At 41.2% G+C, this 15,950-nt stretch overlaps 1 protein-coding gene across 1 annotated transcript in view; it reads right to left on the bottom strand.

The window, feature by feature from the left end:
• Positions 1 to 6,651, bottom strand: part of LOC115160694 (G protein-activated inward rectifier potassium channel 1) — a 35,686-nt gene extending 29,035 nt beyond the window's left edge. Inside the window, exons 1-2 of the mRNA XM_029710960.1 lie at positions 5,143 to 6,651; positions 4,379 to 4,595 (exon numbers count right to left, since the gene is read on the bottom strand). Of these exons, the coding sequence (XP_029566820.1) occupies positions 4,379 to 4,595; positions 5,143 to 5,982 (1,057 nt within the window). The 5' untranslated portion in view covers positions 5,983 to 6,651. The remainder of the gene's footprint in view (positions 1 to 4,378; positions 4,596 to 5,142) is intronic.
• Between the last annotated feature and the right edge of the window lie 9,299 nt (positions 6,652 to 15,950).

Here is a 15,950-nt window from a genome sequence, read left to right as displayed (position 1 = left end):
CCATCATTACTTTAAGACATGAAGGTCAGTCAATGTGGAATATTTCAAGAACTTTGATGATGAATTTCATGAACTTCGACCACATTTCTTCAAGCGCAGTCGCAAAAACCATCAAGCGCTGTTATGAAACGGGCTCTCATGAGGACCACCACACGAAAGGACCCAGAGTAACCTCTGCTGCAGAGGATAGGTTCATTTGAGTTACCAGCCTCAGAAATTGCAGCCCAAATAAATAATTCACAGAGTTCCAATAACAGACACATCTCAACATCAACTGTTCAGATGTGTCTGCGTTAATCAGGCCTTCATGCTCGAATTGCTGCAAAGAAACCACTACTAAAGGACACCAATAAGAAAAATATATTTTCTTGGGCCAAGAAACACAAGCAATGGACATTAGACTGGTGGAAATCTGTCCTTTCATCTGATGTCCCAATTTGTGATTTTTGGTTCCAACCTCGGTGTCTTTGTGAAACGCAGAGTAGGTGAATGGATGATCTCTGCATGTGTGGTTACCACCGTGAAGCATGGAGGAGGAGGTGTGATGGTGTGGGGGTGCTTTGCTGGTGACACTGTCAGTGATTTATTTTGAATTGAAGGCACACTTAACCAGCATGGCTACCACAGCATTCTCCAGCGATACGCCATCCCATCTGGTTTGCGCTTAGTGGGACTATCATTTGTTTTTCAACAAGACAATGACCCAAAACACACCTCCAGTCTGTGTAAGGGCTATTTGACCAAGAAGGAGAGTGATGGAGTGCTGCATCAGATGACCTGGCCTCCACAATCACCCGACTTCAACCCAATTGAGATGGTTTGGGATGAGTTGGACCGCAGAGTGAAGAAAAAGCAGCCAACAAGTGCTCAGCATATGTGGGAACTCCTTCAAGACTGTTGGAAATGCATTCCAGGTGATTACCTCGTGAAGCTGGTTGAAAGAATGCCAAGAGTGCGCAAAGCTGTCATCAAGGCAAAGGGTGGCTACTTTGAAGAATCTAAAATATATTTTGATTTGTTTAATACTTTTATGGTTACTACATGATTCCATATGTGTTATTTCATAATGTTGATGACTTTACTAATATTCTACAATGTAGAAAATAGTACAAATAAATAAAAACCCTTGAATGAGTAGGTGTGTCCAAACTTTTGACTGGTACTGTATGTAAATGTAATTTCAGTTTTTTATTTGTAAAAAAATTGCTAACATTTCTAAAAACCTGTTTTTGCTTTGTCATTATGGTGTATTGTGTGAATTATTAAGGGGAAAAATACGATTTAATCAATTTTATTATAAGGCTGTAACGTAACAAAATGTGGAAAAAGTGAAGGGGTCTGAATACTTTCCGAATGCACTGTATATTAGTCATGCGCGCAGTGATTATGTTCAAAACTCTGATAATCTAACAGATGGGAAGTCGTGCTGCTGACTTTGAGTTGATGATATCATGAACGGGTGGGACGACGATTTGAGAAGCTCATTGTGTGAATATGAGCTTAATAATGAAGAAATACTCCGGGGTGAGAGAGCTGATTTGTCTATGAACGCGATAGAAAACCGTTTCCCCCATACCATAGGAATAAAATCTAAGTTTAGGTGCAGTGCTGCAATCCGGAATGCTCAAGGAGCGGTTGCCATGGAAACAGAGTTACATTGGACCAAAATGAAAGCGTCTGAGGCTTAGACTTTCACTGTACATACATTTTTAACCACATATTATTTTCACATCGTCATCTCTTTCTTGTTCTTTAACCTTATACCACACATACGGTACGTTCGTATTGACCCAGTCAAGATTACAGTGCTATCTAGATTTAACATTGACATTGAGAAAATATAACAAATATGTTAAAATCCAATTATAGTAAAACGTGCTGTCGAATTTTGCTGTTGTACCCAGTGCATATGATGCATGTGAACCTTTACCTCCGAAGTGAAAGTTTTAGAAATCTTATCTGCATTCTAGAATCTTCTGTAACAATGACTGACCGATGAATCCAAACATTGGGAGAAGATGTAGACATGTCTAATTCTTAGGATGAATCTTAAAAGGCAGCTCCCGTAGGTTAGACTTATCATACAGTCATTTCTCTGCACCTTTTTTTATATATATAACATCCCTATGTAAGCCCTCAAATAAAATAGCCCCATGAAATGTTCATATACTATACGAGTTCTGTGTCACTTGCTACAGATTTTTCATCAACACATAAAAACTATATTGAAAACAACTTGGATTCTGAATCAAATCTGAGGACTGAAAATATTTCATATTTGATATACAATTTGACTTTTTTTGTGGATATCTAATGGCATGACTTGTAAAGTATGCTACTGCCACATACGTACAGTACAGGACCAACTTTTTCATGATCAAAGTAAATCTGCAGTGGTCAGTTCTGCGTCAGACTGGATTGCTACAAAGTTATGTCACTCAACAATCTTAAAGGCCCTCCCTGAAAACCTTTTATTAACTGTCTCAAAGGGAACAGTTTGAAAATGACTACACACCATGATCAAATGTGGCAATACTGTTCTTGCTGAATTTATGCTTCCAATTTCAAAAAGCACAGGGGAATGCGAAGTATACACTGTAAAAAAAAAAAGCCAATTTAACCAATTGCTTAATCAGAGTTAATCTGTGAGTTGAGTGGAGTTCAAAAGGACACAAATTAGAGCTCATGTGTTAAAAGTTTGTTTACTCAACAAACTCTTCTCAAAGTGAGCTACATTTGAAAACAGTTGTTGAGTAAAATTCCAAATTCATGTTTTCTCAAAACCTTCCCCATCATGCTCAGCATGGTCATGTTCATGTTTGCCTTTGGAAGGCAACACTGTAAAAAAAAAATTAAAAGTAAATTCAACCAATTGCTTATTCAGCGTTATTATGCGAGTTGAGTGGGCTTCAAAAGGACAAGAATTTGAGTGAATGTGCTGAATTCTGTTTACTCAACAAACTCTGCTCGAAGTCAGCTGAATTTGAAAATGGTTGTTGAGTAAAATTACAAATTCATGTTTTCTCAAAAGAACTCAAAACCTTCCCCATCATGCTCAGCATGCTCTTTTGCAGGTAGATTTTCTGAATTGTTTGTTTCAATACCTGTGTTTTTGCATGTACTTTGACCGGTTGATTAATATTATCCTACACAAACATAGATAGCATCCATTTTTTCTAAACTAATCCAATCTAGTAGTTGGATTTAATGCACCCATTACTGAGATGTCTTCCAGTTTATATGATTTAGGTAGTCTTAATAATCAATCTTCAGTCATTCTGAATGCAGGTTTCGGGATATTAAAAGTTCCAGTTGTTGGATATCTTCACTCTGGCTGGATTCCAATAGGAATTACACAGCACTTTGCAAGCCAGCATAATCTGATTTGCAGACTTGCTGTGGCCTGTAAACCAGGAGTTTGAGACCATTGTGTTAGGGTGTAAATAGGCCCTCAAAAAAAGGCCTTATGATAAATCTAAAGTATTGTCATAAAGAGTTGAATATTAAAGATAACATATTCACTTAGACACTCACTTGGTGAAGGCTGCAGAACTGAAAACCATTGAATACAACAACCATGTCTCTGTCGCTAACAAATACAGTAATGGGTGGTAACTACCATTCACTCGGAACTCAAGGCAGTCTGGTAAGTAAGCAAACGAGGTCCAAGAAATTCTCAAATTGAATGCATGTTGGTTCAGCTATATGCCCAAATGTTGAGCAAACTCACAATCCTATTGCAGCTGGTTGCCTTACAATTGTAATCACCATATTTTTTCTTTACAGTGTACCCCCCAGAAGAGTGTGAGGTTTGTATTGTAAAACAGCAATAATGTTCCCTAGACATCAACGCTTTGGAATATGTTTTAGGAGATCTCATAAAAACAGAGTAAATTACTTCTAAAATAATTCAATTTACCAGCATTCTTGTTTAGTTGTATTTCTTACCAAGGACCACTGTCAATGTTGACTTACTGTATATCAAATTACTATTTGTTTTTTGCCATTTCCACTGCATACATAAAATCAAATCAGAAGATATGATTTAAAACCTATCCAGTTGTGTCACCATAAAACCAATAACATGCAATCAGTGACATTCACTAACATCCCAGGGGTCATTGGAGAAGCCCATCTGGGTCAACATTGGCCACTTAGAGTAAAACCCTTCAACTTCACATTGTACTGGTTCCCTTTATACTCGTCCTCATATTATTACACTCATACTAACACACATTTATTTTTGCTATCGTATACTCTAGCCTGAGCCAAACATAGCCCACCACTTTATCTCAGGGCATAGACATGAAATAGGCCTAGGCCTATGGTCTTTACTAATACTGCAAGAAAGAAAAATGATGTATTTGTGATAACTTACCAGTGGTTTCCACTATTCCTTCCAATATGACCACAATTTCAAACTGTTCTGTTTGCATGGATCTCTGGGAGAGTTCGTAGAATGGGCTTTTGGTGTCAATCACATGGCAGATTGTGAGTGGTGAGACGAGGAAGAGCTGGTCCGCTCCGGTACTAAAACCCACATCCAATTCCAACTGATCCAGCGGAAGAAACTCGCCTTCGGGCGTCTGACGAGACTATGGAAGCGTACATAGATGGAGTTTGAAAGAGAGACACAGTGAGCCATACTGACAGCCATCCACAATTTGTGAGCAATCAAAGCGATCAATCATCAGTAAATAGACAGAGTTAGTAAATTGAATGAGGAGGGCTATAGCTAATCAGGCACATCAAGCCACATCAAAGGTTGTTAGCCCAGTGACCACCACCACTACACCGCTCCAACTTCAAGGGGGTCTATGGGTTTATTAATCAAATTGTTTAGATTCATAAAAATGTAAACATAGCATTGCCACTAAATGTGTCTGGAATTAATAGCTTTGTGCTTTTAATTCACATTGGTGAGCCCATTTGCAAAGAAAGTAAAAATAATAAACTTTATAATAATACCTTAATTCCAATAACGATGTATTTCATGATCTTTTCCAACCGTGTTTAATATTTAATTGTGCGTAATTAAACAATAAGAAAACAAATACATTACACCGTCTGAAATAAGTATTTAGTAACGTTTTAATACCCAAATATTGTTGAGCTACATGGAGGCATAGAAGTGCCACTTACTTTCAGCAATTTGCAGCGGATCTGTGCGGAGACCATATGGCTATTACGCAGGTTGCCCACTCTGAACATGAGAGTTAGCTTTCCATCTCGCATCGAAATAGCTGCATGTTCACTGAACATCAAAGTCTCTGCCCTTTTTTTGGGCTGGGACATCTTAATGAACATGCAGCCAATCAAAAAAGCATCAACGATTGATCCCAGGATTGACTGGAAAAGAAAGAGAATGATCCCCTCGGGACATTTGTCCGTGATATACCTATAGCCATATCCTATTGTGGCTTCCGTTTCTATGAAGAATAAAAACGCGGAGGGAAAGTTGTAGACATTGGCAACGCATGGCGTATACTTGTCATCGTGGGCTCGATGGAGGTCTCCTCTTATGTAGGCTATGATCCACCACATGAAGGCCATGAAGAGCCATGCCACCGTGTATGTAAGGATGAAGATGAATAAATTCCAGCGCCATTTCAAATCGACCAGTGTTGTGAATAAATCGGAAAGATATCTACTGGTTTCACCACCCAGGTTTCCATGCTGAACGTTACATCGCCCGTTCTTGTCCACGAAGCGTTGCCTCTTCTTCTTCTTCTCTGGTGCTGGCTGGTTGAATCCAGACCCGCTGGATGAGGTGGTCACTACCTGATAATCGTCCCCAAATTTCTTTCGGAGTGCAGACATACTACGATGACAGCAGCGAGAGAAATAATCTGAAGGGTTTAATGTAAAGTCTATTTCTGTACAGGACTTCGTTGTAGTTGCAGCAATTGTCCTTATGTTGTGTCCAATATCTTGGAATTGGAAATAAGGCGAGGAAAGTGCGTTCTGTAACGAACTAATCATGCACTGTCCCCTCGCTCCACATACTGTTCCTACTACTGCACTCCAAAGCCATGAAAATAAGAGAGGGCTAATGTCACTTCAATCCCAAAAAAGAGCTCTTCATCCGAAAAGGAGTCCGCTATAAAACAATTACGCACAGGATCATCTACTATCCAAACGCGTCCGTTGCATTTCAGGTTTTGAACAGATTATTCTTTGGTGAGTCGCTGCTGATTACCTATCGCCCTCCCAGGTTAGACCAATGCAGGTTGGCTCAACACTTTCCTCCTCAGTGAAGTCCACACCTTGGGTTAAAAGTTGAAAATGTTTCGACGCCCCATCAAGCAATCAGGATTCGGTAAGTAATGAATTAATCGTTGGTAAATGTGATTAGAAACCGTGGTCAATATGAAACGGCACAATACGTACTGTACATCCGATTTCAGCGTTGGTGTTGGACACAATTTGGTTCCCAAACCTCCGCTTTGTGCTACTGCGGGCGCACATAGGATCTGCATTCAGTTCAATGACAGGAATATGATGGAAAATTAAGGATTCGGGGAACAATTTACTGTCCGCTCATACTTATGTGGTTCCCCTTACCGATGATGCCAGCAAGCTGTATTTCCTGCGTCCCCTTTTCCTCTTCTGGTGGAATTTGTCTTGTGATGTTCTTATGGACGCAGGTATTAAGAATCCAACAGTAGCTGTTTCGTTCTTTCTCTCGATTTTCCCCTTCACGGCTCCTGCGCACTGCACGTTCCTTATACAACGATGCACTCACTATTTCCTACTGGTACTACAAACAGGGGCGGCCTTAGTGATTTGCAGGCCCCAGGCAGAGGCCCCAGGTATGACACCACATTCATGTCAATAGGAATAACACTAATTTTGGCTACCATTGTGTAAAGACACTCACTATCGAAAAACTATTAACACTCAACACAACAACACAGAATTAGAGTATTTCAATTGTAGTAGATTTGACTAAATTACTCACTAAAAATGTACAAACTATAATATATTATACAGTTGTGGCCAAAAGTTTTGAGAATGACACAAATATTAATTTTCACAATGTCTGCTGCCTCAGTTTGTATGGTGGCAATTTGGATATACTCCAGAATGTTATGAAGAGTGATCAGATGAATTGCAATTAATTGCAAAGTCCCTCTTTGCCATGCAAATGAACTGAATCGCCCAAAAAATGCCCACTGCATTTCAGCCCTACCACAAAAGGACCAGCTGACATCATGTCAGTGATTCTCTTGTTAACACAGGTGTGACTGTTGATGAGGACAAGGCTGGTGATCACTCTGTCATGGTGATTTGAGTTTGAATAACAGACTGGAAGCTTCAAAAGGAGGGTGGTGCTTGGAATCATTGTTCTTCCTCTTTTTTAATATTTTTTTATTTCACCTTTATTTAACCAGGTAGGCTAGTTGAGAACAAGTTCTCATTTACAACTGCGACCTGGCCAAGATAAAGCAAAGCAGTGTGACACAGACAACAACACAGAGTTACACATGGAATAAACAATAAACAAGCCAATAACACAATAAACAAGTCAATGACACAGTAGGAAAAAAAAGAAAGTCTATATACAGTGTGTGCAATAGGCATGAGGAGGTAGGCAATAAATAGGCCATAGGAGCGAATAATTACAATTTAGCAGATTAACACTGGAGTGATAAATGAGCAGATGATGATGTGCAAGTAGAGATACTGGTGTGCAAAAGAGCAGAAAAGTAAATAAAAACAGTATGGGGATGAGGTAGGTAGATTGGGTGGGCTATTTACAGATGGACTATGTACAGCTGCAGCGATCGGTTAGCTGCTCAGATAGCTGATGTTTAAAGTTGGTGAGGGAAATAAAAGTCTTCAACTTCAGCGATTTTTTTGCAATTCGTTCCAGTCACTGGCAGCAGAAAACTGGAAGGAAAGGCGGCCAAATGAGGTGTTGGCTTTGGGGATGATCAGTGAGATATACCTGCTGGAACGTGTGCTACGGGTGGGTGTTGTTATCGTGACCAGTGAACTGAGATAAGGCGGAGCTTTACCTAGCATAGACTTATAGATGGAGCTGTTGGCCGGGATTGGAGTAGCCAGGAGGAAGGAATGGCCAGCCGTTGAGAAATGCTTATTGAAACATGGTTACCTGCAAGGAAACTCGTGCCATCATCATTGCTTTGCACAAAAAGGGCTTTGCAGGCAAGAATATTGCTACCAGTAAGATTGCACCTAAATCAACCACTTATCGGATCATCAAGAACTTCAAGGAGAGCGGTTTAATTGTTGTGAAGAAGGCTTCAGGGCGCCCAAGAAAGTCCAGCAAGTGCCAGGACCGTCTCCTAAAGTTGATTCAGCTGCGGGATCGGGGCACCACCAGTACAGAGCTTGCTCAGGAATGGCAGCAGACAGGTGTGTGCATCTGCATGCACAGTTAGGTGAAGACTTTTGGAGGATGGCCTGGTGTCAAGAAGGGCAGCAAAGAAGCCACTTCTCTCCAGGAAAAACTTCAGGGACAGACTGATATTCTGCAAAAGGTACAGGGATTGGACTGCTGAGGACAGGGGTAAAGTCATTTTCTCTGATGAATCCACTTTCCGATTGTTTGGGGCGTCTGGAAAAAAGCGGAGAATACAAGGTGAGCGCTACCATCAGTCCTGTGTCATGCCAACAATAAAGCATCCTGAGACCATTCATGTGTGGAGTTGCTTCTCAGCCAAGGGAGTGGGCTCACTCACAATTTTGCCTAAGAACACAGCCATGAATAAAGAATGGTACCAACACATCCTCCGAGAGCAATTTCTCTCAACCATCCAGGAACAGTTTGGTGATGAACAATGCCTTTTCCAGCATGATGGAGCACCTTGCCATAAGGCAAAAGTGATAACTAAGTGGTTCGGGGAACAAAACATCGATATTTTGGGTCCATGGCCAGGAAACTCCCCAGACCTTAATCCCATTGAGAACTTGTGGTCAATCCTCAAGAGGCGGGTGGAGAAACAAAAACCCACAAATTCTGACAAACTCCAAGCATTGATTATGCAAGAATGGGCTGCCATCAGTCAGGATGTGGCCCAGAAGTTAATTGACAACATGCCAGGGTGGATTGCAGAGGTCTTGAAAAAGAAGGGTCAACACTGCAAATATTGACTCTTTGCATCAACTTCATGTAATTGTCAATAAAAGCCTTTGACACTTATGAAATGCTTGTAATTATACTTTAGTATTCCATAGTAACATCTGACAAAAATATCTAAAGACACTGAAGCAGCTAACTTTGTGTAAATGAATATTTGTGTCATTCTCAAAACTTTTGGCCATGACTGTACTTATAAAGATTTTAAAAATAATAAAAAATGTGACCGGAGAACAATATTCAGAAAGTATTTCCACACAAAGTTTCATTAACAACGATTCTTATGTATGTAACCATGTACAAATGCAAACAACTATTCAGAGACTTTAAAAATGTACATAACCTCAATAAGATTTAGTACAGACCTGGCCTGAAACAAAATGTAGATACAGTAGCCTACTTTGACAACAATTCAGTGAATGCAACAAGTATTATATAGACAGATAAAGGGAGAAGATAAAAAACACAACTATTGTTCAGAGACAATTTCCTTAAAAGATTTGTAGGACAAATTCACGTCACACTGTCACTAGAGTGTTTGCATTTATCCTACAACACTTCTTGAAGCAGGGCCCCATCCTATAAAGTGGAACATGTAAAAATTGACAACAAATCAGTAAATGCAATAAGTAGTAGATACAGTTGAAGTCGGAAGTTTAAATACACTTAGGTTGGAGTCATTAAAACTCGTTTTTCAACCGCTCCACAAGTTTCTTGTTAACAAACTATAGTTTTGGCAAGTCGGTTAGGACATCTTCTTTGTGCATGACATAAGTCAGTTTTCCAACAATTGTTTACAGACAGATTATTTCACTTATAATTCACTGTATCACAATTCCAGCGGGTCAGAAGTTTACATACACTAAGCTGACTGTGCCTTTAAACAGCTTGGAAAATTCCAGAAAATCCATGCTGCCGTCATACCGCTCAGGAAGGAGAAGCGTTGTCTCCTAGGGAGGAACGCACTTTGGTGCGAAAAGTGCAAATCAATCCCAAAACAACAGCAAAGGACCTTGTGAAGATGCTGGAGGAAACCGGTACAAAAGTATCTATATCCACAGTAAAACGAGTCCTATATTGACAAAACCTGAAAGGCCCCTCAGCAAGGAAGAAGCCACTGCTCCAAAAAAGCCATAAAAAAGCCAGACTACGGTTTGCAACTGCACATGGGGACAAAGAACGTACTTTTTGGAGAAATGTCCTCTGGTCTGATGAAACAAAAATAGAACTGTTTGGCCATAATGACCATCGTTATGTTTGGAGGAAAAAGGGGGACGCTTGCAAGCCGAAGAACACCATGCCAACCGTGAAGCACGGGGGTGGCAGCATCATGTTGTGGGGGTGCTTTGCTGCAGGAGGGACTGGTGCACTTCACAAAATAGATGGCATCATGAGGCAGGAAAATGATGTGGATATATTGAAGCAACATCTCAAGACATCAGTCAGGAAGTTAAAGCTTGGTCGCAAATGGGTCTTCCAAATAGACAATGACCCCAAGCATACTTCCAAAGTTCTGGCAAAATGGCTTAAGGACAACAAAGTCAAGGTATTGGAGTGGCCATCACAAAGCCCTGACCTCAATCCTATAGAAAACTTGTGGGCAGAACTGAAAAAGCGTGTGTGTGCAAGGAGGCCTACAAACCTGACTCAGTTACACCAGCTCTGTCAGAAGGAATGGGCCAAAATTCACCCAACTTATTGTGGGAAGATTGTGGAAGGCTACCCGAAACATTTGACCCAAATTAAACAATTTAAAGGCAATGCTACCAAATACTAATTGAGTGTATGTAAACTTCTGACCCACTGGGAATGTGATGAAAGAAATAAAAGCTGAAATAAATCATTCTCTCTACTATTATTCTGACATTTCACATTCTTAAAATAAAGTGGTGATCCTAACTGACCTAAGACATTTTACTCGGATTAAATGTCAGGAATTGTGAAATTTAGTTAAAAATGTATTTGGCTAAGGTGTATGTAAACTTCTGACTTCAACTGTAGAGAAAGATTTAGAGCAAAAATCCAAATGCACCCACACAAAGTAAGCTAATGGACTGACAAAGAGTCTTACTTCTGTAGCAATGTAAAAATGCAAAACAACTATTCAGAGACTGTTTACAAATGTAGATAACCTCTGTAAATAAGATTTAGGCCTGACACAAAATGACAGTAGCCTACTTTGAATTCAGTGACTGCAGACAGATACTGAGAGAAGATACAAAACACGATTTTAAAAAAGTATCCATTTTCCTTAGAAGACATGTAGGACAAATGCATATTTCACACTGTCACTTTAGTGTTTACATTTAGCCTATAAGATGTCATACAACTTCTGGAAGCACGGCCCCATCCTGCAAAGTGGCACAGAACATGTAGAGCACTCAAAGGGGGTTCCTACACATCTCCCACTATTTGCCCTGTGTCCACTCCAGATGCACACCACCCACCGTCTCTTGCGCCCTTCAAACTTCACCAGGGAGTGGCCTGTTTTCAAATTATGAGTAACAACTCTTGGTGCCACACTCTTGTCTCCCCGCTTTCGTCCACAGTAGCCATCACAAAGTGAATGCACAAGCTGCATTTTGAATGCCTTCAGGGACCAGCACCTGCGGTTTCTGGGAAGAGGCCTTTGCAGGGTCCCCCACACTGGTCTACTGTCGCCGTCCTCTGTGTACCACACATAGGAAGAAATATGCCACGCAATAGCTTTGAGCAGATATGAAGGTACATGCACTTTTTGGATCCAAATTCAACAAATGAGACCTACAAATTTCACAAAGTAAACTGTGTGGTACATGGGTGAATGATGAGACTTAGGGTAGATGCACTCCATGGAAACGTAGGCTCCCCTCTCTAGTGTGCTCTCCCTCTTCCTCTTCCTTTCCCTCTTCCTCCTCCTCTCCCTCTCCATGTTCCTCTCCCTCTCCATATTCCTCTCCCTCCTCTTCCTTCTCCTCTTCCTCTCACCCTCCACTCTCCTCTCGCCCCACGCCTCCGTTCTCTTCCTCTTCGCTCCACAGCTCTATGCCTCCAGTCATCTCTAACTCCTCTTTCCCCCTGCCTTCTGCTGCTGAGCCCTGACTCTCCACATCGCTTCCCTCGCTCACTGACCGAGAAAGAGAGAGGGGAACAGAGGAACAAATAGGATACAATTGTGGTCAGGATCATAATCTCTTGCTCTCTCTCTTTCAGACACATGCACACACTCTCTCCCTTCCTCTCTTTTCCTCAGCCATACAGATACTCTCTAATAATCGTCTCTTAGGGGTTTCCATAATAAAATGTGTATTACAGTTACAACACGCCTCCCATTGCACACGCACACGCACGCACACACGCGCACACACGCACACGCACGCACACACACACACACACGTTATGTTCTTCTATCCTTGTGGGGACCTAAAATGTATTTCCATTCAAAATCGTATTTTCCCTAACCCTAACCCTTACCATAACCCTAACCTTAACCGTAACCCAAACCCTAAACCAACTCCTAACACTAACGCTAAACCTAACCACTAACCCCTTACCCTAACCGTAATTCTAACCCTAATTGTAACCCTAACCCTAAACCTAACCCCTAATCTTAAAATAGCCTTTGTCCTCATGGGGACGTGGGAAATGTCCCCACGAGGGAGAATTTCCCTTGTTTTACTATCCTTGTGGGGACCCCCCCCCACACACACACACACACAAACACACACACAGTATAATCATGTGGTACCCCTGGAAGCGTTGCTGCTGCATCTGCAATTGCTAATGGGGATCCTAATAAACTAAACTAAATCATGATGCTATACAGCACTTTCATTCAATAAATCAGTCAAATCCCATTACACACAAACACCCCCACACATATACGGCACTTGCATTCAAAGCTATACAGCACTTGCATTCAAAGCTATACAGCACTTGCATTCAAAGCTATACAGCACTTGCATTCAATCAGTCAATCATCATTCACAATGATTTTATAAAGCTCTTAATGGCCAGATTGTTTCTCAGATCATTATGTGCATATAGTTCTGTCAGACTGATGGGTAATCAGACAGGATAGAGCCCACAAAAAGACGTTCATAGATGACCAGCAGGGTTCGATTATAACGGTAAAGGCTGTATATGGTACACACACTTCAAGACCCATGGTCAGATGAATTAGTTAGCTGGTTGTCTTTGTAGAAGGGAAGTGAGACAATCAGGGGAGTGGCAGCATCCCGAGCAAAGCACAATGTTGCTGCCTCCACTCTACTCTAATTTTCTTATCTAACTACTGAGTTAGATACTGAGTTAGATAATGTTATCTTATTAGTTACGAAGCTGGGAGAGTTTCCAAACGAATAGCACCGGCAGAAACAAGCAACTTGTTTGTTGGCTATGTAAAAAAAATACCACTGTAACTCAATATCATTTGAGCTAGCAAACATGACAAACAACCTAAGTTCCACAAATAAACACAAGTTACTCTAATCTCTATTTCATGGCTTGTTGGCTGGTTTTCTGTATGGCTAATGATAGGTACTGAAAGTGACAGCTTGGGTTGTTTTCATATGAATTATTTCTGGAGAAACAAGACAAAATGTGACCCGATTCAGGAAACTAGGCGTATGTCGCAAGTCCCGACTTCACAGGAGAGCCGTTTGAACGTAAAAAATATTTTATGTGTTTTTTGGCAGAAATACCTTCTCGAACATGTGAACTTTCATGTGCCTTAATAACAAACTTTTATGCCATCTGTAAATATGAATAAAGTTGTTAAATGAAGAGCCTAGTTGGTTTAGCCAAAGGAAAAAGTCAGGAACCCTCACGCTAGCCATAATTGGCTGAGATAATGAGTGGGCTGGACATGCCAAGAGATGAGTTTACGATTGTTCTGCGGTGTAGCATCTTGTGTCTATAAAATGAGCTGCTCGTTCTGCGTAGATAATCCTTTCTACTGCAGTAGCCACGGAGAACTGCAAATATGTTGCTACTGCTCTCAATAACATTGCTTCCCTGAATTTATCAGGCCATATCGACAAAGGTCAGTGGGAAAAAGTTGTGATGGACTACTTTCTGGAGGACGATCGTGCCATGCTGCCTCTCTCTGACTCTGAAAATGAATCAGACGATGAGGAAATCCCTGATTTAGGTAAAAACATTTTCATTGAAGAAGACATTGTAGAGTCTTCTGATGATGGTGATGAGGAAGAAACAGCGATCAACAGTGTTGTTGTCATGAAAGAAGTTGACCGAGTTTTGAAATCAGTGGAACACAACGAGAAAACAAGCTGTGCAAACTAAACTGAAATGACACAGGATGTCTTATTTAATGAAAGGGGTTGCAGTCTGCCGTGAAGCTTTCATCCATGTATACGGGTAAGAATCTAGCTACAGTTTCAGATATTATACATTTCTAATTTTGTCAGAAAGTTATTTTCATTGCAAGATAAGGCTTGCTCTTAGCTTTCCAGCTGGAGGATTTCGATGGCTGGCTTGCTAGCTAACGTTAACATTGAACCTAATTAATTTGTTTAATTTTAGCTATGACAATCAGTTTGTATTGCTAGTAACGTTACTCTATGGATTGGGATTATACAGTGGGGGGAAAAAGTATTTGATCCCCTGCAGATTTTGTACATTTGCCCACTTACAAAGAAATGATCAGTCTATAATTTTAATGGTAGGTTTATTTGAACAGTGAGAGACAGAATAACAACAAAAAAATCCAGAAAAACGCAGGTCAAAAATGTTATAAAATGATTTGCATTTGAATGAGGGAAATAAGTATTTGACCCCTCTGCAAAACATGACTTAGTACTTGGTGGCAAAACCCTTGTTGGCAATCACAGAGGTCAGACGTTTCTTGTAGTTGGCCACCAGGTTTGCGCACATCTCAGGAGGGATTTTGTCCCACTCCTCTTTGCAGATCTTCTCCAAGTCATTACATTTAACATTTTTACATTTAAGTCATTTAGCAGACGCTCTTATCCAGAGCGACTTATAAATTGGTGCATTCACCTTATGATATCCAGTGGAACAACCACTTTACAATAGTGCATCTAAATCTTTTAGGGGGGGGGGGGTTAGAAGGATTACTTTATCCTATCCCAGGTATTCCTTAAAGAGGTGGGGTTTCAGGTGTCTCCGGAAGGTGGTGATTGACTCCGCTGTCCTGGCGTCGTGAGGGAGCTTGTTCCACCATAGGGGTGCCAGAGCAGCGAACAGTTTTGACTGGGCTGAGCGGGAACTGTGCTTCCTCAGAGATAGGGGGGCCAGCAAGCCAGCGGTGGATGAGCGCAGTGCCCTCGTTTGGGTGTTGGCAACTCGAATCTTCAGCTCCCTCCACAGATTTTCTATGGGATTAAGGTCTGGAGACTGGCTAGGCCACTCCAGGACCTTAATGTTCTTCTTCTTGAACCACTCCTTTGTTCCCTTGGCCGTGTGTTTTGGGTCATTGTCATGCTGGAATACCCATCCACGACCCATTTTCAATGCCCTGGCTGAGGGAAGGATGTTCTCACCCAAGATTTGACGGTACATGGCCCCGTCCATCGTCCCTTTGATGCGGTGAAGATGTCCTGTCCCCTTAGCAGAAAAACACCCCCAAAGCATAATGTTTCCACCTCCATGTTTGACGGTGGAGATGGTGTTCTTGGGGTCATAGGCAGCATTTCTCCTCCAAACACGGCGAGTTGATGCCAAAGAGCTCCATTTTGGTCTCATCTGACCACAACACTTTCACCCAGTTGTCCTCTGAATCATTCAGATGTTCATTGGCAAACTTCAGACGGGCATGTATATGTATTCTTGAGCAGGGGGACCTTGCGGGCGCTGCAGGATTTCAGTCCTTCACGGCATAGTG

Source organism: Salmo trutta, chromosome 24, assembly GCF_901001165.1.
Source record: "Salmo trutta chromosome 24, fSalTru1.1, whole genome shotgun sequence".
Taxonomy (NCBI): domain Eukaryota; kingdom Metazoa; phylum Chordata; class Actinopteri; order Salmoniformes; family Salmonidae; genus Salmo; species Salmo trutta.
This window is presented reverse-complemented; position numbering and strand designations above follow the sequence as displayed.